Source organism: Pseudorca crassidens, chromosome 3 (genome assembly GCF_039906515.1).
Source record: "Pseudorca crassidens isolate mPseCra1 chromosome 3, mPseCra1.hap1, whole genome shotgun sequence".
Lineage (NCBI taxonomy): Eukaryota > Metazoa > Chordata > Mammalia > Artiodactyla > Delphinidae > Pseudorca > Pseudorca crassidens.
In genome coordinates this window covers 83,738,547-83,765,719 of record NC_090298.1, presented here as the reverse complement: position 1 = coordinate 83,765,719, position 27,173 = coordinate 83,738,547, and the positions used below count along the sequence as shown (strand labels likewise).

Below are 27,173 nucleotides of genomic sequence, written 5' to 3'. Positions count from 1 at the left end.
CAAAAATAAACAAAACAAGATAACAGACAGAACAACACTACAGTTATACAAAGATTTTCTTGAGACATGGGAAAATATCCACAATATAATGTTAAGTAAAATGTGTAAGATGTAAAATGTATTCAAACTTCGTGTTAAACACACACATATATATTCAATAGAGGAAAAAAAAGGAATAGAAGGAAACACATCAAAGTAATTGTTTTTGGGTGGTAGAATTATGCATAATTTTTATTTTCTTAATTATAATTTATGTTTTTCCAAAATTGTCTGTAGTGAGCATGAATTACTTTTATACCAAAATATGTGTTGTATTTTTTAAAAAGAAAAATATAGCTTTGCAAATCCCCCTGTCTCTTGAGCTAAATCTGATTAAATGGTGCATGAAATGACATCAAGACCTTCTGCCTAACATTTTTCATGAAAAATGTAAGTCTGCCCCTCCGGCAACATTGCTTAGGTAACAAGTTTTATCACTTAAGTTGTTTTACCTGGAACACTATCCCTCACATCAATTTTAGTTTCATCTTGGGTATATAAAAGGTCATATCAAGACGTTATAGGAATAAACATTAATGTCAGTCAGTTTTGATTAAAGTGGAGAATTTTCTCCCATTTCAGAGAACCTAGAAGAGGGGGAGTTTTTCCTTAGTATTTGCAATTGTTGTTTGTACTATTAAATGGCTTGGGATCACCTCCAGCAGCACAAAGGCCGCACAAGCACAGATTAAGAGCATGGATCATGGAGACATGATCTGGACTTCAGTCCTGGCCCTTGAACAAGTTAAATATCTTTGTGTCCTAGTTCCCTCATCTTTGAAATGGGGATGAAAGTAATAGTACCTACCTTACAGTTATGTTGAGAATTTAATGAAGTAATATTTGTAATCTGCTCTGTGCTATAGAAGTCTTAATTAAATAGATATAGCACTCTATAGAGTGCTATAGAAGTCTTAATTAAATAGATAACATTTACTGTAACTAAATTATAGGCTGTGGCACTTTGATCTTCTTCCAGCCTTTTGTTCCCTACAGCAACATGAAATAATATTTCTGAACCTTGTCACATACGGAATTGTGAAATACACTGCATTTCACCATTGGGCTGCTGCTCCCTTTGACCTCTTAATCTTCCAGATACAGTAATCTCCAATCCTTTCTTGATCCTCCATCATCTCATCAAAAACTACCTCTCCCGATGGATCCTGCTTCCTGGCATCCCTGCTCTCTACTTTCCAGAATCTAGCTGGGGAGAATCTCCACACTAACTTATTTACATGTTGTTCCTTTGCGCAGGGCCTTTCTGGAGACGATGCCTTAGTCCTATGTGACCAGAATGGTGTGACACAGAACACGGGTCAGAGGGATGTTAGCAAGTGTGCTGAGAGATAAGGTGTTCTGAGCTCCTATAAGGTCAGTAAACACACTGAGTTTAGCAAAATTAACCTATGCAATGTTGAAGACTCTATAATATGCTAATATGTATGTCCTAGTAGTGGGGACAATGTGTGCAGAATTTCCCAAACATTTGTCCTGATAGAAACTTTTACTTTCTCTCTGTATCCCTGGCAGAGTTGACAGAACACCATGGAAAAATGCTACCTTTGCTGAAAGGAGGGATGCCCTGTGTGAAAACACCCGCCTTGTGGGAGAGAAATGTTTCTGAAGGCACCATTCAAATGACCCCATTTTACTTTGGTGGCCAGAACTGCTTCATCCCCAAAATCCCAGAAGTAATTCAATCCCCCTCATCCTGCCCCAGGCCGTCATGCAAGTACTCAATCTACAAATGCTTGGGGAGGGCCCACTCACACCAGGAGCTGTTCTGGATGAGCACTCCTGCCTTTTGTTTCCTCGCTCGTGACTACACATCTTACCCAACAGCTCACAAGGACTATGTGCTGAAGATTGGAAAATATGAATCAGACTTTCAGGAGAGAGACTTGCCCCTCCTTTGGGACCCTAAAGAGCAGAGCCAGCCTCTGGGTGTGGATGGATGTTGAGGGAACTAAGGAGTAGTGTGAGTTCTGCTTGCTCCACTCTTCACTGTGTGCTATTTTGGCGTCCTTGGCAACCTTCTTTTAATCTTTAGTATAAGAGCTGTACAACTGGGAGTCCAACAAGCTACAAGGGCTGATCATAAGAACAATGTTGAAAATAGAAAATATTTACCATATTAAGCCCTTCATATATGTTAAATCTATTTTTACTCTACTTGGAGGGCTAAGTATTTTCTTGTACCTGGTTGAAATCTCAGGCATGTGCCATAATAATTTTTAGAATTTTAACAATAACATGAATCCTCTAATCCTTTCTAGGCACAAGAATGTTCTCATTTTAATAATTAAAATGTTCAGTGCAATTAAACTTTCTTCCGAGGTAGTGTTTCTTCCCTGTCCTAGTGGGGGCAACTCCTCATGCCCTCACTTCAGAGTTGGAATGAGGATGGGAGAAGTAAGGGATGGAAAAGCTCTACTTAGCTGTCACAGACATAACCTCCGGGGCTCTTCTGTGTTTGTGGATCCCCAGGGCTGATTCTTTCCCTAGTGGAGCTCCTCAAAGGCACTGCTACTGGGGCCTTCACACTGTGATGCTGACAATGTCTGGCCCCAGCTGGTCAACATGATTCCTCCCTCATGCCCTGGGCAGCTACCTGGCAGTCCAACTCCTTTGTGGTGTTAAAGTAATTAAATAAGGACGCCATTACACCAGGTGGCTCTAATGCCTTGGTAGTCTACAAACCGAAACCTAAGCCAGAGTCAATTCTGTAAATGCACTTGTGTGGAGAAAACAAAATTTAAGAATAACCAATCACAAACAACCAACTAGGTTCTCCCAAATAAGGCAACCACTTAAGCTATAGCCAATAAAATAATTTCCTTGCTTTGCTTCCTTCCATGTCTGCTCTATAAAAGCCTTTCCCCTGGCTCCTGTTAGAAGAGGCTCCTCAGCACTTTGTTGACCTGAAACAAATTTACTGCCAAATATTTCTCCAGCAAAGATGAGTTCATTGGGGATCAGCAGAGAACTGCAATTGGGGTCTACAACCATGACAAGCCACATGCAAGTCCCCACCTGGCAAGGGAAGGAGAACTCTTCTATAGAGAGGAAAGGGAAGATGAGAGGGCTATAGTAAACATAGAGTCCATGGCTTTTCATTGGCTGTGTCCTTGTCAGGAAAGAAGAGGAGCTTTCTTCTTCCTGTTGGGCTCTGTTACTATCACAGGGCATGAAAGCTCCCCTTTCTGGTCTCCCAGCTCTATTTAATTGAGGTTTCTGTTTATTAACTTTTTACAACTTCCAGTTTGGCACTGCCTGATTCCAACTGTTTGCTCATATAAACCCTTGAAAATTTTAATGTGCCTCACTTTATAACAGAGGATATCACATTGTCCTTCCAGATAGGGATTCCTCAGAGTGCACATCTGGTCCATGAGACACGCCTGTGCTTTTATGCCAGTTGGCTACAGCAGTGTACCTTGCTTCCCGTGCAGCTCTTTCCTCTCAGCTTTGTCACCTCAGGCTTGAGCAGCCACAGCCTCTCAGCCATTTTTTATGTGCCTCAACTCCAGGGGACTCATGTCAGCCCTGCCAGTGATTCTCTTGAAGATCCCTTTCTCATTTAGGTGAGAAAGAATGTTTCCCACTCTTCACTATGGTGATGTGATGGATATGTGCAGTCCTCCAACAACTTTCTCCAAATAAATTATCTTTAAAAACAATTCTTTCTTTCAACCTATCCAAGCTTTCTTATATGCTTGAGGTAGGTGCTAAGCTGAGCTTTGCAGTTGTTGACATCACCTTTCCAGGTTCTTCATCAATGGTCTATTGAATACCTTGCCATAAAATGTAGAGCTACTTTAAACCCATTGTTTTGTTCTGCACCTTTGGGAATTCAGTGAACACTGAGGTAGAACGTCACTTTACCATCCTGGTACACAATCAGTCTGATTTTAAATGTTAACAGTTCTTTGGTTATTCACTAGAGTCTAGTGACTAGAATATAGGCCTCATGAAGGCAAGGATAATCTGTTCTTTTTTAAAATGTTATATCCCCAGAGCCTGGAACAATGCCTGACATTAGAAGCTCAACAACATTTTCTTAAATGCATATATTATTTTACAGATAAGAAATCTGAGTCTTAGAAAAGGTAAGTAACTTGCCCAAGCTTATTCAGCTAGAAAACCATGGAGCTATGATTTGAATAACTAGTGATGGAAAGCAACTAATGATAATCAGATGCATTTTACTTAAGCTTCTCCTTTAAAAAAAAAGCTTTTGTGTATATTTCTGTGACCTTATATAGCATTATTTGCACAGAGGTTTTAAATTTGTCTTAGTTTCATAGAAATCTTCTAGAATTTTGTTACTTTGTGTTTCAGATACTCGTGCTGGCTCATCAACCTGATTACATGGCAACCTAACCTTGGAAGGCCACACTGCCATCTGGTGTTGGATATATGAATTGCAAGTTCAATGTCTGTACTGTACATCTTTACATCCATTAACTCATTTAATTTTCACAACAACCCTACAAAATAGGTACTATTTGCATACCTATTTTATGGATGACTTATAGTGGTAGGACCAGGACTTGATCCCAGGCTAATTAGCTCCAAACATTACTCCTTATAGTCTACTGTTTCTCTAATACAGGAATATTCAAGACTTTCAGATTTAGGAACCCACCACTGAGTAAGCCACATAAACTTTTATTAGATAACAGTGGTATGTAAGAGGGCAGATCTGATTAAAACATGAATCACGTACAAGCCTACATAAAGAGTTATCAATATCTATTTTCTTTTGTCCTTCCAAGATCACGGTATTGGCAGGTTTGGCTTCCTCCAACTCCTCTGTCCTTGGCTTATAGATGGCCATATTCTCACTGTATCCAGAGAGGGATTCCCCTAGGTTTATGTCTTAATCTCCTCTCCTTATAAGGACCTCTGTCATATTGGATTAGGGCCCACCCATATGACCTCATTTTACCTTACCTCTTTGAAGACCCTGTCTCCAAATATACTCACATTCTTAGGCACTGAGGGTTAGGACTTCAACATACGAATTTGAGGGGGACACAATTCAGCCCATAACAATTACATTCCATTTTAAGGGAATATTATCAACCAACTCACTCTATTTCAGTAATGCTAAATGTCTTAGGACCTCTGCTTCCTTGCTTTTCTACAACCTGCTTACTGTCATTTTATGAGGTTATCAATATCTCCACCAGCCTTCTAGGTGATAAACGCTAGGAGGATGAAACTCCAAATCATTTTATTATTTACTCACATAAGTTTTCTTCCTCATTTCTAAGTATTTTGATGCTAATCCAAGTGAGAAAAATTTTAGTCTGGTATTTCACCAACTATATGAAGCCTACTCTTTAACATTTATTATCTCTAGTTCAATAAGCACTGTGCAAGAATTCACATGTGATAATGTGATAGAATAATGAACCACATGGAAACCTTTGCCTCATTACTTTATGGTTATTTCCACTAAAGTTAATACTTCACTATCTGAATGGCTTGGAAGAGAACAACTCTCCTTTGCTGAATCAGGGAATCTGATTATTACACATCATTAATCTAATGTCAAAGCACATTCTTAAAAAATGAGGTCAATAATTCTTAGTGAGATCAACTTTTAATGCTGTAACCATAATTTTCATAATGCTTATATCTTTAAAATGCCTTGAAATTTACAGCACATTTTTGCACAGTTTTTTTTTAATCCTCATAATTATGATTTGAAGTATTCTCATTTTCATTTACAGATGAGGAAACTGAGGTTCAGAAAAGTTTTTGTGACACGTCCAGGGACATAGTTAATAAATAGCTGAGCTCAGACTACAACTCTGATTCTAGTCCAGAGTTAGCCTGTTTTAAAGGCTTTCCTAATATTTATACTAATGTCAATTTCTAAATGATCTCTTTCCCAAAAGATGCCTTCATGAGAAAAGGATTTCATGGTCAAATACATTTGGGGAACACTGTCTATTAAATTCCCCATTGGAAGAATCACAGACTTGTTATTTTTAAAGGCTGCGAGGGCTCCTGTAATAATGAAGCCCATTTAAGTTTGTTTAATCTAAGCTTATTCCCAGATTTAATTAATCGTTGAACTTTTTTCCCCAAGTAATTGCTACTAACATCCAGAGGACCTGCATTAATAACTGTTCTAAATGAACTGCTTTTCATCAACCACTCAAAAAGGCCTGGCTACCAATACTATTACATGTGAACAGGCCGTATTTTGGATGAGAGTTTAGTAAAACTAGAGGAAGAAAGTGGCCAGAAAGAACAAAAAGAAGTGTTTGCTTTTGTTTTTTGGTTCTTAGTCAAAAGAATCTGCTACACTATAAATGCCATGAAACGAAGATCCATTTCTAAACTGTTTTTGTGAGACATATAGTGCAATCCACTATCAAAAACATGTGTTTAAAGGAGAAAAATTGCATTAATTTCTCAAGTCAGTTTTACTAACCATAAACAATTGTTTATCAGAAAATAGAACAAATTTAGCTTATTTTTCTACTTATCAAGTGGCATAGCACTGAGGTATTCTGATGGAGAAAGATATTTGAAAAACTGCTATATGTTTAAGGGGCTTTAAGGGTCTTGTCATCATCACCACTCAATGATGTGATCAATGCTCCATACAAAATTTTCTTAAAGCGCCACATTGTTGCCAATGATATACTAGAGGGTCTTCAAATATATTAGAAAATAAATTATCTTGCAATTGGAGAGAGGAACAATTATTTTCTATGGTACTTTTTTGACTTAAAAAATCAATCTCTTTCCTTTTTGACCCCCTTTTCTATTCACTCTCGTTCACCTACCTTAATCAATCCAAATTCCTTATTTCAGAACTCTTTAGTAAAGGAATTTAAAAAGTCAGGCAGAGTGGGTAGAAATTGATAGGGTTATATATATCCTCTTCAGTACATCAAAAGTGCTGGGACCTCTGAATAATCACAAATACAATCCACCGCACAGATACATATTAATTGGCAGATTCTGCTCACCTCTCCCGCTACCAGAGTGGAACAGAAAGCTTAAATCTAAAACTTTTCAGTCAGTTCTCTCAGATGAGTATTCCATGCTGGGCACTAGACTCTATTCTTAGCTCCATTAATCTTCCATGAATGATAACTCTGCTTGTGATAAAAGGTCAAAAACAATTTTGAACAATTGTTTTTCTCTAAACATTTAGTTCTTGCCTGCATGAGTGCCTACATGTACACACACACACACACACACACATACACAGAGACACAAAATTTATTAAATTATTTCTTTCAAAAAATGGTGTTTTCATTGGTAAGAGAATTTGAAAACCCAGCAGCCAGAGAGAAAAACCTGAGAACAACTGGTGGACTACCAAATTATAGTGAACTTGGATTTAATCCTTGAGCTTGCTCCCTATTACTCTCATATATAAAGACTAGGAATTTCACCTTGCTCTGATGTTAAGCACCCTTAAATTGCTGTCATAGTGGAGATTTTTACTAAAGGTCAACTTGTATCATTCAAGCAAATGAATCCTAACAACAGTTCAGGCTGAAATTTCTTAAATGGCCATTCACTTTCTTTCTTACATTAGCCGAAGAGATATCTCTTCACCTCTTCTGTGGTACTGAGGAAATAATACTATCTTACCTAGGTGGTGTGCTTTACAATTTACCAAGCATGTTCCCAAGTACCATCTTATTGTTGTTCATCACAAAAAGCCTAGTAAAGCAGGAAAAGTAGACATTATTCTCAGTTTTACCTATGATGCCACCAAGGCTAGAGGAGGGTAACAAATTTGCCCAGAGTCACGTACCAGCAGAGGACAGGGCTAAGATAGACATGCTGCCCAGACCGTCATCCAGTTCTCTTCCCATAACCACACTACAAAGAGTTGAAATGGAGGCTAAATAAAAGACAAAACTGAGCTATGTTTCTTGAATGAGGACTTCTAGAACCAAGTCTAGCTACCAGAATTTCTGTGCACTAACTAAAATACTTCTTTTAGAAGTATTAGAAAATTCATTTTTAATCGTTGCATCATGAATTACAAAAACCAAATTATATTCCCCGAGAACTATGGCCACTGAGCAAGGTTAGAAAGTTAAAATAATAAGCACTGAGAGAGATAATTACTGAGAGCTGATTCTGTGAGACAAAAATGCACAGGAGTTGTGGCACTGCAATTCATTTTCTGACTCACTGTTTCCTCTGGCAAACTCTCTGGACGTCAGCTTCCTTATCTGTCAAGTAAGAATACATGCTCTGCTAACCTCCTAGGGCTCTCTGAAGAACTCGGCAAACTAATTTATGATGAAGTTGAAAAGAATGTCTCTCTACAAATGAAAGTCCTGTGGCTGAATTGCCCGACTAGAACTTCAGCTCTTTAAGCCATGGGAATAATACAGAGGCTTAGCATTTTTAATTGTGCATTTTATTTATGGTAAAATGCACAGTCAGAAAAATGTAATTAATTTTATGTTTCTTTTTGATGTTCTAATGACTACTCCCATTTACTCTGTTTTTGCTTGTACTTTTCTTTTTTAAAAAAGTGAGATGTATACTCAAGGAAATATTTAATGGTTCATCTGTAGTTTGAGGAGAGTGAAGCAAAAATAAAAAATTGGGCAGGTTTCAATTCAAACAGATTTTGTAGTAAACTAGTCTCTTTAAAATGAAAGCAGAAAAGCTCGGAATCTGTTCTGTGCAGTTTTGGCAATCAACTTTTTGGTAATATAAGTAGGACGATGAGGCAAGAAAACCATTTTCCCATTCATACTAGTTTAATGTCATTACCTAAAAGCTGGCAAGACTCTGGAAAGGTACAATAACTTTGCATGCGTGTTACAAAAGACAGTGAGAGAACTTGTTTTTATTATAATACCACTTGCTAAGCTTTAATTAGGTACAAAAAGCACTGTTCAACCTTCAGATGCCTACCCTAGAAAGCTTTGAGGGCGTGGACACTTTAATAAAACTTAGAATTGATTCGATACATTGGAAGTTTCAAAATGAGAGACATTTTAAGGATGGAAAATGGTAAATAATGGAATTAAATTTATTAAGGAGGTTATGGAACAGGATATTAACACCAAAGGGTCTACTTTTTTTTTTAAGCCATATTTATACTTAAAATTTTACTTATTTACTTTTATTTTACTTTATTTACTTTGCAGAGTATTTTGATTTTTGGAATAAATATTATTCCTTAATCTGAATTTGGGTACTGGGACTCAGGAAGATTAAAAAATAAACTGCTTATCACACTGATGGCAATAAATAGAATTAACAGTTGAATTGTACCAAAGCCCACACCCTTTCTACTATCCCACATTGTATCCTTTTATAACTTTTGTCCCCATAATTCCACCTCTTGTAATCTACTGCAAAGAAATAATTCACCAGAAAACAAGCTGAGAGGAAAGAAAAAGAAGAAATTTAAGTGCTCTACAATAGGGACTTTAAACAAATTATGGTAGTTCAGCTAGTAGACTGTTAATACATACTGTAAAAATGATGGGAGTTCCCAATAATGAAAGTTGAACTCATGCAATTTAACTACAACTGCTTCCCAAACCACTCTAAGATGACAAGAAAGGAAGAATAAAAAACAATAAATCATAAAGAGAGTATGAATGAAAAGAACATCAGATGAGAGGTGTCAACAGATTTTTGGAAAGTAGAAAGCACACAATTCATGTTACTGGATTTAGAGAGCAGAGGCAACTGCAACCGAAGGCACCGCAGATGGAAACACCAAAGAAAAGCAAACCAGCTGCTCCAAGAAACCAAGAAACCCCGAGGGCTTGGGGCATACGGTATATGGGAGGCAAGGATGGGATGGGGCTTGGGGGAAAGGCAGCAGACACCAATGGTTTTCTACTCAACATCTATTTCTCACCCAGCCCCTGACATGCTCATCCTTCCTCCTTCCTGGAAGAATGCTAAGTCTTTCTCTTAGTGTGACGGTGTGGCCATGGGACTCAGAGGAAGACATGAGCATAGAATCTGAAAAACATGGAGCTAACACAGGAAAGTAGTGGACGCAGGCTTAGAGAGTAATCAGCCCAGACTGGAACAGAAAGACAGCAGACTTTGTTAATGTGAGAGTTCTGTAATGCCCTCAAGGGCAGCCTGGGGGCACAAAAAATTATTCAGAGAGCACTTTGATTTTTAAAATGTTCCATTTAGTAAAGTTACAAATTCAAAATTCCTAAGCACTTAAGTTGACTTTAACATATTATTCTATTTGTAAATCTAGCAAATTTTAATACTTTTGAAGGATCCTTTTATTAATATTCAGTCCCATTTACTAGCTTGATCCATAACACCTGTTTAAGTATTTAAAATATTTAAATGTCTGACAAATGTTCCAAGGTGCTCACAGAATTAAGTTTGATTTCAGCTTAAAATCAAATCAAATCAATTACACATCTTAAAATTGGAATCGCAAGCTGATCTAACTCCAATTGACCAAGTTTTCTTAAATATTATACTTATATAAAATACAAAAATGCAGAGATTCTCTAACAACAAAAAAAATTGTTATTTTAAGTTTGAGTCCCTTAAATATTCCTCTACTTAATTCTAAATCTTCCCAAAGTTAAAAGATAAATGACTCTTTGCCACTACGAAAAAAATTGTTACCCGCCACCAAAATCTTAACATTACCATCCCATGTCATTTTTGTGGCCACACTTTCAGCTTGTTCAAAGTTTATGTTAAAACAAAACAAAACAACCCCAAAGTTTCTTTAGGTTCAGAGAAGACTTTGGCTTGGGCCAGGACTGGATTCTTGCCTTCAACACTGATGGGATTTACTGAGTACCATTTTATAGTTGTTGTATTAAGCACTCTGTGCCTAAAGAAGATGTAGGTTTTTAAGTAGTCTGCCATCTCTTAGACTGGAAATGTACATACCTTTCTGTCTACTCATAGACATCTTTAAGTCTGTCACATCCATCTAACTGACCATGTGACTTGACTGGATTTTGTATTTCTCTGGCTCTTCTTAAAGTATAAATATCTCCCTGCCTAGCTTTAAAACCTGAACTTTATAAATCATTCATTCATTTCAAATTTTTCCTGACTGGTAGGACCACACAACTCTTAGGAATAGTATGATAACATTGGACTGATTTCTGCATATCTGCCATTGCTTTTTTCTAACTTGGTGGGCCCAACTGCTGAAGTTATTCTACTGACAAGATACAGGAAGGATATATTCAGGGGAAGAAAATGGAACTAATTGGTTTTCTATTATGTTGAAAATAACATTAAAATCTGCTCTACATATCCACTGGAGAAACTGAAGAACTAGCAATATAGTAACTGAATGAAAACCGATGAAACAATTAATTCCAAGAAGAAACCAAAATTGTACAAGACAGGAAACAATCACAATATACTATTTGGCTCAGCAATAAGCAATATTTACCTAGCCACGAACACTGTAAACACTGATTAATGATTTAAAAATATTTTAATTTTCGAGGGTAGGAAGGAAAAGTAGAGTTTAGAAAGTTAAATTCTTACCGTAACAAGAAGTCAATAGATAATATCTAAAATTGCTAAATCAAAACACAGATGTATAAGATTATTATATAGAAATACGGAGGCAAATATATGAAGAAAAAGCTAGAAAACTTGTAGGGAGAAAATGAGACTTTAAGAAATGAGAGTAGGGATAAGGGTGGATAAAGGTCAAGGAAAAGAAGAGGCAGGGAACTGAAGCTCTTTTGTTACATTTTAGTAACATTTGACCTAATGTGCTATATTATTTAATAAATATATTTTTTAAAATTTTAAATAAAATACCAGAGTTTATTTCCTAGGAATAAAGAACCTGGGAAAACCAAAATTCTATGTTTATGGCACAATGATTAAAACTATGTAAAGATGCAATAACTGGAAGAGACAATGGAAAAATGAAAAGTTTTATTCGGGTAATGGGATAATAAATGACTTAAAAATATTTAAACTTCATGTTATATTAGCTTAACATCACTTTATTTTGAAAAGCTTTTACAACTTGCAGAATAACATTTTAGAGTATACACTTTATTTGGGATCCTATTAGGATGACAACCATCCGTCTCCAGTAGTTTATACTCGTGTTTTGAAATTCTTGAAGCCTCCTAAATTAAAGCCTCCCAACCAAGACCAGCCCAGGAATATTTATGAAGTCATCATCGTCTGCCTCTCCTAGCTTCCCCTCTAAATGCCTCTTCCTACTCCAACCTTATTTTGTTCCTTATATGCCACAATCACACACCACCAGCTAGTTCCTCAGATAAGAAGTCTCCTCTCCTAAGTTGCCAACTGTCTCTAGCGGTTTGCTCAGGGGATTTTTGAGTTGTTGTTTAACTGCGAGATTCCCTTGAGTGTGATTTTCTATTGTGGGAGTGCCCTGTGTGTGCTCTGAATTGTGAAAGTGTCTCCACTGTATGTTTTGGTATTTGCTTCTTTTTATGGTCCCACAGGACTTATCAAGATAATGAGCAGGCATGAGATTCTAACAGTTCTGATTACCAACAGTGAAGAGTGTTTCCTGCTCTCTCCTTTATGAATGGAGCCCAGCTCCAGTAACTTGCCATGCATATAGTTTGCAACCACAATCCCTATTATATCTTCTCAAAAGTACCCTTAGCTATAGCTCATGTTGACTAAATAAATTATCCCTGAAAAATCGGAGATCGAGGTACCCTTTGAATCCCTTGGATAAAAAGACTTCAAGCTTGATTTAGCTGTTGATTGTTTTTATATTTTGGATACCCTCTGGTTTTAATTTGTTTTTGAACTGTTGCATTTATTTTCAAAATATTTTATCCAGAAGTTTTAAGTGTTTGGAATGGAAGAGCTAATTACTCAGTCATTTTGCCATGGATTCTGATTACTTTAGAGCACTTAGTCCTCAGTGGACAGTAAATTCCTTAAAGAATGAAAACAGAACTTTTCACCTTTGTTATCACCAGGGCTTAGCACAGTAACTGGTTTATAATAGGCATTCAACACACACTTGGTGAAGAAATGACTATTCTCAGATGACTGAGAAAACCATTTGATTAATTATGGGGTTAATGACTAGCTTAATGAGGTAAACCTTCCAAGGGTATTTGCATTTTAAAAGGGGCTATCTATGTGTTCATAGGGGAGTTCATTGAGCTTTCTTAATGATTTTTTCCCTCAAACGATCTCCAGTGTTTACACTTCAGACACTAAATCTAGCAAGTAGGTGAGATATTTTGAGCAGATAAATTCCTTCCAAATTCTCACACCTTACTCAGCAACCAAATTTTCTGCTTATGTAGTAGCCTCTTGGCCCAACCCAGTAATACGAGGTCACCTGATTCCTACGGAGTCACTCTAGTTTTTTAGGGATAATGTGTGTGTGTGTGTGAAAATGAGTTATAGCCATTTATAACCAAGTGTTATGATGAAATGATACCATGTACTTATTTGTGATTGCAGGATTGGTCAGAATATAGAAGACAGAAGATAACAAGGGAAAGAACTTCCTTAGAATCACAGCATCATAGACTGTAAGTGAGAGGTCAGAACCCACATGATCATTTTACAGATTAATTTTACAGATGTTGGTTTAAACAACCAGTTGGACAAGGGTAATAATGCATGTGTAGTAGGAGTATGGAACATATTCTATACACTGAAAGATTTCCCCTTACAGTCATTTGCTTTTACACAGCCCATAGGACTACACCACCCATAAGGATACTGTGTATAAATATTCTTTTCTTGCTACAAAAACATTTCCATAACTGTATTTCATTTTATTAAGGCTAATATGAAGAAGAGTTTGCATTTACAATACCAACCAATATCCAGAACTAAATGCATTCTGGGTAATAAAGGGAAGCTATTAAGTAAATATTCTCATGTTGATAATTCTCAAAGTTATTATTATAAATATTGTAGCATTAACTCTATTAACAGTAAATTCCTCAAAAGAACATCTGGGGAACAAGAGGGAGTAGTAATGTGAATTAGTACCACTAACTGTTTTTTGAGCTATGCTATCTACCTAAATAAGTGTTCAAAAAAACACTTGCTGACTATGATAGAAGAGGGAGCTAGTAATATTAGAGAGAATGGTTAAGGTTCTAGAATTCTGTGGAAGGGAAAATAAAGTAAGTTCATATAAAGTTTTAGAAGAAAGGGCCTCAGGCAAACCCTCTGGAGGCAGAGATAAGGGATCTGGGGACCAAAGAAGTATGGAGCATCACAGTCTCCCAGACAGCCAGTAGCAGACCCGGGAGGCAAAACCAGGTCTCCTTTCTCCCAGTCCCGTATTCTACCTTTCATAGCAATGACTTTGCTCTTTCTTCCTGAAGAGGCTTTGAAAAAGTGTGGAAAAAAGCATTATAGCCAAGCAGTTCAACATGCATGTTTTTACATATACAAATTTCATTGCTAAAAATGGAATTAAAGCATCTATCTATTCAGTGCTCTATCCTCTTGCCCAGACTGTGGAATGATCACATGAGGGCATTTCAGTCACATAATTCCAATCTGGACATTTAATATTTCATACAGGATTTCTGAAATGACTCCGTGCTTTCTTTGATCTATTGATTCTTTCAATTTTCACATTTTTAAAGTGATTGCATTTCCCACAGGTGGAGCAGACACAGTTCTCTTTCAATATGGGTACTATTGTGTGGCTTATTCTTTGTGGCTTTTCCATCTATTCCACTGGGATGTAGGTATGGTATATGGGACTTTCAAAAAGGTTTCTACCTGACCAATGAAGAAACAGTAATAAAAAATTGTGATGAGTTATTACATTTGAGAGTCGCGGGTCTCATTTTATTGTCATGAATCTTGTGCTAGACATTATAGGACAAATTAGCATTTCTATGTGTAATGAAAGAGAGTCTAATTATTTGGTTTCCAATTTCTTCACATCAGCAATGATGCTTTTTGATAACAGTAGAGCCTGTGTTCTTTTATTCTCTGCCTCACCTCTCCCTCACTTTCTCTCTTTTCTCCCCATTTTTCCATCCATCCATCTACCTTTATCACTGAGCTTTCTATTCAGCAATGACTAGTTTGAGAAAAATCTATGGGTTTTAAAAGCAGCAAAACCCTTTCAGAAGGCACATTGGGTTTCTTTTTTCTTTTAAAAATCATCCTTCCGTATGTCAAGCACTCCTGAAGCACCTTACATAGAATGATAAAGAAGTAGCTCACTTTCCCCATCAAGATACATGCTTGTAAGTGCTTGAAAATAGGTATTTAAACTGTACAACCATTATCCCACCAGGGTCATATAACTGTTGTCATTCACATCACATACAATATGAGATGGATGGGTGGGAGGGCAGGCCTGATTAAATACTATGTTGCTTTTTTTTTTAACCCGCTTTAAGAAGGACTGTATTGCCTTATTTTAAATACTTTATTTTTAAAAAGGGAAAGGTGGCAGAATAACCTTGATTTGGGGGTGGGGAGCAGGTTCCATTAGATTGTTACTAGGCAGGCTGTTCCCATGGCAACAAGAGCAACCATAAAGGAGTATTAGGAGCTGTCCAGAACATCCTTGACTGAAAAATGCTGAAACACCATTGAAAACAGGCCTGGTGGACATTTGGACTATATACAACTCTATTACAACAAAAGAATGCAAACAATGCTTCGATTTTGTTCTTCCCTTTATGGTTTACCAAATTAACATTTCATTTGATCCTACCAACATTGTACTGCAGGCAGGACTGGCATTATTAGCTTCATTAATAAAATATAACTGGGATGAGAAGACATGGGCTTCTCCTTTTCTCCTTCCTCCTCCTCCTCTTCCTTCTTGTTAAAGGACAGTAACAAAAAAAGAAGCGATTCCCAGTTTGAAAATAAAGGAGGAATTATTTCTCAATAAAAAAATTATCCCCAAATATAAAACAGAAATATAAACTGTCTTCAACACAACTAGAAGACACCTGTAACCTCAGCCACAGTATATGAGAAAGGGATGACATATGTAGTCAAGGTCAAACAGGATGATGCCTGGAGAGGATGCTCACAGGGCAGATCTCAAAGTCACTAGACCAAAAGACTCCAAAATAGATGGCATAATTGGAGGGGCAAAGCCAATTCCTTGTCTGAAAAAATGGAAATGGGCTGAGTGCCAGCAGGAGGGAATTTTCTGAACACTACCTGGTACCACAGAGTAGCAGGAGAGGCAAAGCCAAAGAAGGAAATATAGACATGTCACATACAAGAAGCAATCTGTGGATGAGTCAGAAGGGAGGAAAGAGATTCCAAAGGTGAGTAGCTCTGCAGTTGCCAACCTTGTTAGCAGGAGAGAACAAAAGGCTCAAAAAACTCTCTCAGACCCACAGTCCTGTCATAAGTAGCTTCACTGTAACCCAGGAAGAACTATTAATCCAAAATGGTGCCCTAGGGACTTCCCTGGTGGTGCAGTGGTTGGGAATTGCCTGCCAATGTAGGAGACACGGGTTTGAGCCCTGGTCTGGGAAGATCCCACATGCCGCGGAGCAACAAAGCCCATGCGCCACAGCTACTGAGCCTGCGCTCTAGAGCCTGTGAGCCACAACTACTGAGCCCACATACCACAACTACTGAAGCTCGCACGCCTAGAGCCTGTGCTCCACAGCAGGAGAGGCCACCGCAATGAGAGGCCCGTGCACCACAACGAAGAGTAGCCCCCGCTCACCACAACTAGAGAAAGCCCGCGTGCAGCAACAAAGACCCAACACAGCCAAATAAATAAATAAATAAAACAAAATGCTGCCCTATCCACCATATGAATTTATACCAAATAGGTGAGCCAGAAAGAAACTTACCTCATCTAAAGAAGAGTAATAAATGAGAATGACCTCACACAGTGCTAACATAAACACGCTCCAAGAAAAGGAGGAAAGGAACAGAAGAAACAACAGCAGATAAAACCATTCAACAGAGAAAATGAATTTGCTGAGCATACAAAATATGTGACCAAACATACCATCAAAATTCAAAAAATTTAAGGAAGTGAAAAGTTCATCCAGATATACAGTGATCAGAAACCACCTGGCAAAACAACCAAAGGCAATGCAATATGAGCTAACAGAGTTCAGGAAAGAAAGAGAAAAAATAAAGACATCCCAGAAATAAGGTCACACCAGAAAGAATACAGTGGAAATAAGCGAAACTAAGAGAAGGCAAAGAAGAGATAAGGTGAAATGATTTCTTCATCTTGATTAACCAGGGGTTCAAAATATAACATTTAAATTGATAAGCATGTAATAAGGCATAAAAATATTTATAAAAGTTAAACACAGGAAGAACCAAGGAAATCAACCAAAACTGTGAAGTAGAGAAAAGGTAGAAGGAAGTGTACTAATTGGACATTGCTCATAGCAGGGAGTCAGTAGCACCTAAAAAATTAAATGTATAATACAAAATTATAGTTAAAAAGAAAACTATTAGTGGAACCAAAGAAACTATAGCAAACATGGATAATATAATTGATAGTGTACAGTTTATATTGATTACTTATTCATTATCCATCTCCCTACCTCTCCCTCCTATCAGAACCCTAATTTGTGTCATATATCCATCCTTTCTTCATACTGTCATGGGCTCTAGGGCACTGTTTCTTAACTGAAGGTGATTCTGCCCCTCCAGGGGACATCTGATCCTGTCTGGAGATGTTGACTCTCACAATTTCGGGGAGGATGCTACTGGCATTTAGGGTAGAGGCCAGGATGACGTGACTGGCTCCAGGCCAAAATCCTGTATGTGATCTTTCAGACCTTATCACAGGCAATTACAAAGGCTTTGCCTGACAGGATTCATGGGGAAAAGCTGCCCTTCCCACATATAGTCTTCCAAGAGAGTTATAATCAATAACCTCTGGGCCTGCATGCTCATATGCATATCTGCATTCCTAGCCCAGGCTTATCAGGAGACCTTGGCTGAGACACACTTTAGATCTCTCCACTGAGACCTCCTTATGGGGCGGGCCTTGACCAAGACACTTTTCTCCACTATGACTCAGTTTTTTCACTCATAGCCTTTCCTCTAGTCCCCTTGGTTCATAAAATGGCAGGAACCTTTTATTCCAGGCTCCTCAGCAGTAAGACAATTTCCTCCACCTGTACTACCTGTCATTTGATTGATCCTTGCTCAGTGCCATTCTACGGGGAGTGGGGGTTTGGAACAGTGAGGAGTGGGCACTGTTTTCCTACTTTCCTTTTTGGCCTCTCGCTTATCACAGTAAGTAAATAAAGACTTGATTGTTACTTTCATTTTGGCTCACTGTCTTAAAACCCTTCCAGCTTGGTGCAGGGATACTGCTAAACATCTTACAACGCACATAACAGCCTCCCACAATGAATTAACTGGTCCAAAATACCAACACTGCTGAGGCTTTTGGGGAAATCTGACCCCATCACCAGCTCTAGGGCCAATAAGTTCATAGGATTCTCCTGGTGAATGTTATTCATCCAGAAAGTGGACAAATAACCAAATAAGTTAGCCCAATCACACTGAAGAAGATGACTTACTATTCCATGGTTGAAGGAGAATTTTCCTCAATTTCTGTTGTGCTGGACATGAACAAGGCAACATGAAGCCACTGGTAACCATCTTGTGAACATGACGGAAAACAACTTTGGGAAAAAGTTTATTCTATGCTAGAGGAAACAGGGAGAGAACCTAGGCCCTTGATGACATGACTGATAGAACTGTGGCTGAAGCTCACCATCTTTGGACCTTCAGAAATGTTTAACAGTGAATTTCCTTATGATTTTAAGGTAATTTCAATTGGAGTTTTTCCTACTTGCAATGAAAAGTATTCTTTTACAAAAAGATAAACTAAATAAGCAATAAAAACAAAACATAACTAAAAGCAAAGATATATTACATATAAATAAATACAATTAGACTACACTAATAAATGAAATAAGATACTAAAATAGAATCACAAAGCAAAACCCACTATATAGTAAGTTAAAATAAAATACCTAAATAAATTGACACTATAAAAAAATAAAAGGATGAATAAGGGTATATCAGGCAAATGCAAGCCAAAATAAAACAGGTCATAATCTTAATATCTGACATTTCAAAAGCATCCAATGAGGAAAAAAAATATTGTTATAATGGCAAAGGTAAAACCCACAATGGAAATTTAACAGTTGTGAATTCATTTGCAACAGAAAACAGCCACGTACTGTACAGAAAAAAGTAAAGTAAAAACCACAGATAATAGGAGGAGAACTTAACAGTAATCTGTTAGTGGAGAGTTTAACTTACCTCTCTCTCAAGTCATGACTAAGCATGTGGATCAAAGGAAAAGTCTATAGAAAATCTAAATAATATCTTTAATCAGGATATAATATATATAAAGTATAAAACAATAAAGAGATTTTGTATAGTACTCCATTCTCTGAAAATAGAGACTAGATCTTCCACAAAAATTGACCCATGTAAAGAAAACTTTACATGCCAATAGTTTGGTACCCAGGATTCCATACAAAGGGACAACTGTTTCTACTTGGACTCCTTATCACAAGGGACTCCTTCAGGAGTGTAAAAATTGTTCCCATGGGCAAGAATGCTGCTATTTGTGGTAGCACCAGGTACAGAGAAAGAGAATTAGAGAGAGGCTAGAGAGGGAACTGCTGGGCCATCACAGAAGTGATCCCAACCTGACCAAGAATAGTATGGCTGCCTATACTGTCCAGAAAATAAGGCAAGGGTAAACTGACAGAAAACTAATGAATGCTTTATGTAAGGCAAACTTTGATAAGCACACAAGTAAAGATTGAGAATTTTTTACCAAAGTATGAACACAAAACAAAAAAGTAAAATCTTAGTTCAAACTGGCATGGAAATAAATAATAGTGGACGTGCAGGGTAGATCAGAGTCAGCAGAACCTGGAGAAAAATCTAGGTGACCTTGATCAAAAAACTCTTCCTTTGTCTAAAGAGTTTTAACAAGAGAGTTCTTGAAGAAGAACTATCATTTAACTTTTCTCTCACAATTGCCATCTATCACCCTCTTGCTCTAGGTATGTATATATTAAGCATACTGCCACATGTTCTCTGTTCATTTACTGTCTACCTTCTGCCTCCATTTCCTACTCAAAGGAAACATGATATAAAGTGTTCAGCATACTTTTCTCCATAACCCAAGACTGTACAACACCCCCAAAACATTTTCTAATAGTTAAGAATGGACTACAAGAACTCATTAGAACCAGAGCAGCAGAACCTGCTGGCACTGGACTTCAAGGGCAAAAAATAGGTTTGAGTTCATATGCAGGGTTTTTAAGGGGAAAAGATTGAATAATGCACTATGAAGACTAACAGGCCAGGATAACTGAACAGTACCTCAAGCTGGGCTTTCTCATCTCTTTGCTGGATGGAGGATTAGCTATGAGAAGAAATCTCTTCTAGTATTTAAAACAAACAAAAAACACACTTTACAGGGATAGAATCAAGTGAGAAACAGATGCTTCAGTCAAACTTCCATTGAATGGTGATAACTATAATTTCTTTTTGTTTGTTTTGGAAAATGAATCTAAGGTTCTTGCAAATAAAACTGTCCTGTCTACACAGCAGTTATTACCAAGTTTGGCGACTACAGTGAAATCACAGTTCTTGTATATCAATGGAAAAATGTGACTTGCACTGAACTTTCTAGTTAGTTTCTATTGTGATAGCTATGGCCAATACTAAGAAATTTTATCTAATATCTAAGATGAGCATTGTTTAATATTAAAATACTTTTCCTCATTCTACTTTGAAAGTTAAAAGTAAACGGTCAAAGAAAAGAATAAAAAATAACTTGCCATTTAAGCCATCCTCTGATTCTAGAAATAAAATATTTTAATTCAGTTCCATTTAAAAAATAAAAGTAGTTTCTTTAATCTGACAATGAGCACATTAACCACATTTTCACATACAGAAAGCTTAGGTACATTCAACTGTTTACAAGACATGTCTCCATGTAATACATTTACATTCATGGGAAATATATAAACTTATAGAATTGTATATATTTGTGACTTTTGCGTCTGGTACCTTTTAAAATGAACACGTATTATGCTTATTTTCTAAAGTCAATTCATATATGATGATTTAAGGTTAGGAGAGTCTCTACTGAAGGGTTTTAATAGCTGCATTCATACGAGAATTCAATAATTTTTCTAAACATAAGCCTCAAACTAAAGCTTTAGCAATTTAAGTTACCTAACTGGCAATGGATGCAATTCTTATCAGGATGTACTGTTTGGTTTACAGTTTAAGTCATTTCAAGTGGTTTATACAATAATTATTTGTGCATCAGGGGAAAGTAAGCACCAAGGATAATAAATATTTTTTCACATTATAGATGAAATCACAATGCAATAATCTCAATTTCCCTTCAAAATCTAACCATTTGAAATGAGAATGTATTTCAAATGCTCAATCTTTAAGTTATCTTAGTGAGATCAACTGATATTCTAGAGATAAGAATGGAAATGGTAAAAATAGGTGCTATACATAGTATCTACTAACAATGGAATTCAGATACTCTTCTTACATTGATTACCTCCATTCTTGAACTCAGTTTTTTAGATCTAAAAAGAACTCTGAAAATAACTAACATTTATAAACTTGTCAACTATATCTTAAAGAGAAACTCTAAAGATGTCTTTCTTGCCAATATACAAAGAAAAATTGTCCTGACGAACAAAAGCACCTTATGGTAAGGAAATATATAAAGAAAATATTTTCTACAAATGTATGTGCATAAAGGTATAGTTATCCCAGCTGCATATGTAATATTTTAAATAATACACAATAAAAATTCAAAGCATAGATTGAAAAAATAACCCATATGCCAATACTCCAGTTATTAAATATTGCAGCATATATGTAATTATAACAATTGGGGAAAAAAAGGTTTCTAATCTATATGGTCAATGAAATCTCTTTGGAAATATGCTTTTTAAAAGTCCCCAGTATGGTCATCAAATTTCAAGCTATAGGTTTTTGCAGCCCAGATGTGATCCTCTGAAAGTGAAAATGTGTACAGAGGCCACCTCACAGGTTCTTCAGCAAACAGCATTACTGTGTGACATTGGCACAGGCTGTCTGGGTTTTCCCATTCCTCTTCTTTACCACAGGCACACAGTAAACATCACATTCAGAACAACAGATCTTTATCACCATAAGTTTTGCTACTCATAAAATGCTAATAAACATTGTTTTAAACATTTCCATATCATGACAAAGGCCTTAACTGAATATATACAAAGAATTCTCTAGATGTCATATATCTTTAAATTAATACAGAGATGTATAAGGAGACACAAATTACTTGCTTTGATACTTTTCAGTCAAGGTTTATTACGTGTCTCTTTCTACTGAACACGTGATTTTTTATAAGTATAATGAGTTCCAGCTTCTGCTAAGAAGATTTCATTTTTTTTTCGCAGTGTTTTTTTTGTGTTCATGCATTTCTGTTTTGCTACTCACACCCTTTTTCCGAGATGAGGTATTGGGAACAACCATACTAGAAGGTCCGCTGGGAGCTATACATAAAAAGAAAAACTACTGTTTAGATTTTCACAAGCAATCCAAGTTCAGATAATACAAAATAATCAACAGAAGTTCAAATAACATAAAACAAACTTCTCTTTTTCCCTGCATTCTTCCTGGGAAACTCATTTATTCCATCATTTTTAATTAACATCTAATGTCCTAACGACCTTCAAATTTATACTTCTGGTCCAGACCTTTTTCCCTTACCTCAAGATCTGTATATCCTGTACATCCTACTACAAACCTCTATATAGATATTTGACAGGAAATATAAACTTACCATGTTTAAAACGGAACTCATCATTTTCCCTATAAACATCTATTTTCTTCAGTATCTCCTATCTTACCACTATCTAAAAAGCTGAAAGATTAAAGAACTAGAAACATTCTTGACTTGGGAATCATCCTTTTATATCCAAACCAACATCAAGCCCCAATGAGTTATCAAAAAGTTATTCTAAGCCAGGTTACACTTTTGTATGGATGGGCAAGTTCCTGCCAGACCAATCCTCCTCCTGCAGGTAACAAGTATAAGTGCAGGATAAAATATGAAAAAAACAACTACCTGAAGACACTGAAGAATGAACAAAAGCAGGCATATACTAGAAAAGAATCAATATTTGGAAGAAGGGAACAACATGGAGTTAGTCCCCCATGCCCTTTTTAAAAAAGCTTTAGGCTTAAGGACAGGATCCAGTCTGCCCCATGTGGAATGGCTAAAACTACAACATAAAACTCAGTCCTACTAGCATGAAGAACCAGAAGAAAAGTATTGGGGCAAAAATAGCTGCTTGGAAGTCCAGTGGGGAATCCCAAATCTTTGTGTAAACCCTGATCAAGTGTGTGACTTGAGCAGAGTAAGCTCCTAAGAAGTCCGGCTCAGGCTAAAAGAAGTGAAGTGAAATTTGAGCTGTCAGTCACTTCAGAAGACATAGGTTTTCAATCTGAGTTCAGCCAAGGTTAACTCTTTGCTTTAAAAACAATCCAATACTCTTTGGAGGAACATAAGAGAAACAACAGAGTCCAGTGTTTGTCTAGGATACAATCCAAAATTACTTAGTATATGAAAAACAGGAAATAAACCTTCCTTCTTGGGAATGAGAAAATTTATGAGACCAATCCTGAGATCAGCCAGATTAATAGACAAGAATTTTAAAGCAACTATTTTAACTATGCTCAAGAACAAAGGAAAATATGCTTATAATGAATAAAAATATAGGAAATCTCTGAAGGAAAAAAACTACAAAGAAGAATCAAAACAAATGTCTAAAACTAAAGAATAAATATATGAAATAAAATTTCACTGGATGGGTTTAACAGCAGAATAGAGATGACAGGTAAAAGTGACTATCAACCAGGATTTTATTACCAAAAAAAAAAAGTCCTAAGCATGCCGCAGTCAGACTTCTGAGAACCAAAGATAAAGGGAAAACACTGATAGCAGGCAGAGAAAAATAATCCATTAACCCATTGCATACATAGGAACAACCAATTCAAATTAACAAAGATTTCTCATCAGAAATAAGAGGAATGACAAGATAGTGGAACAACATCCTTAAAATGCCGAAAGAAAAAACTTTCTTCCCAAATTCTCTGTCCAGCAAAACTACCTTTCAAAAATGAAGGTAAAATAAAGATTTTTTTTTTTTTTTTTTTGCGGTACACGGGCCTCTCAATGTTGTGGCCTCTCCCATAGCGGAGCACAGGCTCCAGACGTGCAGGCTCAGTGGCCATGGCTCACGGGCCCAGCCACTCCGCGGCATGTGGGATCTTCCTGGACCGGGGCACGAACCTGTGTCCCATGCATCGGCAGGTGGACTCTCAACCACTGCGCCACCAGGGAAGCCCAAAATAAAGATTTTTTTTTCAGATATAGTAACAGATCTGAAGTATAAGAAATGGTAAATAGATTCAAGTTGAAGGGAAATGAAACCAGATGGAAACAAACACTTAAAAGAAGAAATAAAGAACATTAAAAATAGCAAATATGTGGATAATTAAAGACTTCTTTCTCTTTTTAATTTCTTTAAAATACATATGACTCTTTAAAGCAAATATCATAACATTGTACTGTAGCCTTTATAATACATGTGGAAGTAACACATATGGGACACTATGTGTAAAAGATGGAAAGAAGGGAAGGTAAACACACCTATACAGTTGGAAGGTTTCTACATTTTACGTTAAGTGGCACAAAATTGACTCGAAGTAGACCATGAAAAGCCAGAAATATGTATTTACTGCTACCAATAAAAGAATAATGCAAAAAGGTACAGCTAAAAAGCCAATAGATAAGTTAAAATGAAATTCTAAAAAATACTGAATTAATTAAAAAAAACAAGAAGGAAAGAATAAAGGAATAATAATCAGAAGGAATAAACAGAAAATATAATAAAAGAGTAGACCTAACTCAACCATATCAATAATTACATTAAATGTTAATGGACTATAAACACTACCTGTAAGGCACATACTGTTAGAATGGCCTTTTAAAAAAGCCAAATATATGCTGTCTAAAAAAGATCCCCTTAAATATGAAGATAGTTTGGTTAAAAAAAATATACATGTGCATGAAGACCTAAATAGTCATTTCTTCAAAGAAGACATACAGATGATCAATAGGCAAATGAAAAGATGCTCATCATTGCTCATTATTAGAGAAATGCAAATCAAAACTACAATGAAGTACCACCTCACACTGGTCAGAATGGCCATCATTAAAAAGTCTACAAATTACAAGTGCTAGCGAGGGTGTGGAGAAAAGGGAACCCTCCTACACTGATGGTGGGAATGTAAACTGGCGCAGCCACTATGGAAAACAGTTTGGAGGTTCCTCAAAAAACTAAAAATAGAGTTATCATATGATCCAGCAATCCCGTTCCTGGGCATATATTCGGAAAAAACTATAATTCAAAAAGATACATGCACCCCTATGTTCACAGCAGCACTATTTACAATAGCCAAGACATGGAAACAACCTGAATGTCCATCGACAGATGAATGGATAAAGAAGATATGGTATATATATATACAATGGAATACTACTCAGCCACAAAAAGAATGAAATAATGCCATTTGCAGCAACATGGATGGACCTAGATGAACTTCATGGACCTAGATGGACTTCACTTATCACACTAAGTGAAGTAAGTCAGAAAGACAAATACCATATAATATCACTTATATGTGGAATCTAAAATATGACATAAATGAACTTATCTACGAAACAGAAACAGACTCACAGATATAGAGAACAGACCTGTGATTGCCAAGGGGGAGGGTGGGTGGGGGAGGGATGGATTGGGGGTTTGGGATTAGCAGATGTAAACTATTATATATAGAATGGATAAACAACAAGGTCCTACTTTAAATTAAAGCACAGGGAAGTATACAATATCCTGTAATAAACCAGAATGGAAAAGAATATGAAAAAGTATATATATATATAAAACTGAAACACTTTGCTGTACATCAGATATTAACACAACATTGTAAATCAACTATACTTCAATAAAATAAATTAAATATATATATATATATATATATATATATATATATATATATATATATACCATGCATACAGTAGTCATAAGAAAGCTGAAGTAGCTAAATTCACATTAGATAAAATAAACTTTAAGACAAAGCATTACTAGAAATCAAAGAGGGAAATTTCATGATGATATTGGGGCAATACATTAGGAAGTCATAACAATCAAATGTGTATGCACCTAATAACAGGGTTTCAAAATTCACAAAGTAAAAACTGACCAAATTAAAGAGGGAAGCAGACAATTCCACAATTGTGAGTAGAAACTGCTCTCTAAGCAACTGCTAGAACAATCAGAACCTCCTCTCCCTTGTACGTGTTGCCATCCCCCAAAATGGTAAATACGCAGAAGATCTGAGTAACATTATCAACAATCTTGACCTAATGGATACTTACAGAATGCTACATCAATAAACTATGGAATAATTCTTTTTTAGTGCACTTGGTACATTTATTATGCATCTAAAACATAGAGAACAATGCACCATGATTCAAAGAGTATTCAGGTCTTAGGTCTACTGACTACTAGCTACATGAACAGGGACAAGTCATAACCTCTCTGCAACTTTCTTCATCTGTAATGGGCAACAACACAATCAAATAAGCCAAGTAAAAACAGAAAAAAGCTGATAAAACATAGTTGAATTTGGTAGTTACAGCACCAGACTGAGAATGGAGAGATTAAAATACTCTAGGGAAAGAGAAAAAAAAAATCTTTCAAACAAAATGACTAAAGTGATGCCTTGGCTCAAGAGAAAAGCAAAAGAAGACAAGACAGTCCATAAATCAGTTTGGAAAAGTATGAGTATGAAGTATATTTTATTAACATATGTGAGGGAAAGGGGGGATAATTAATGGAGGAAAAAAACCCCAAATATGTAAATAGGCTACAATAACAGAGTTCCTAGAGTCTAATGATCCTACTTAAAAACAGATCTTTACATCTACAAAGCAAGCTATTATTACTCCTCTAATTGCTATATATATATATATATATTTTTTTTTTTTTTTTGTGGTACGCGGGCCTCGCACTGCTGTGGCCTCTCGTGTT

At 36.4% G+C, this 27,173-nt stretch overlaps 1 protein-coding gene and 1 long non-coding RNA gene across 20 annotated transcripts in view; one reads left to right on the top strand and one right to left on the bottom strand.

Moving 5' to 3' along the window:
- Window positions 1–14,148, top strand: part of LOC137221539 (uncharacterized) — a 29,182-nt gene extending 15,034 nt beyond the window's left edge. The window contains exons 2-5 of the long non-coding RNA XR_010942056.1: window positions 1,297–1,413; window positions 1,573–2,020; window positions 4,384–4,543; window positions 13,492–14,148. This is a non-coding gene — a long non-coding RNA (uncharacterized lncRNA). The remainder of the gene's footprint in view (window positions 1–1,296; window positions 1,414–1,572; window positions 2,021–4,383; window positions 4,544–13,491) is intronic.
- Window positions 14,149–20,851: 6,703 nt separating this feature from the next.
- Window positions 20,852–27,173, bottom strand: part of PPIP5K2 (diphosphoinositol pentakisphosphate kinase 2) — a 75,636-nt gene continuing 69,314 nt past the window's right edge. For all 19 annotated transcript variants that reach the window (XM_067731327.1, XM_067731326.1, XM_067731325.1 and 16 more), the window contains one exon: window positions 20,852–22,565. In XM_067731327.1, coding sequence (XP_067587428.1) covers window positions 22,453–22,565 — 113 coding nt within the window. In that variant the 3' untranslated portion in view covers window positions 20,852–22,452. The remainder of the gene's footprint in view (window positions 22,566–27,173) is intronic.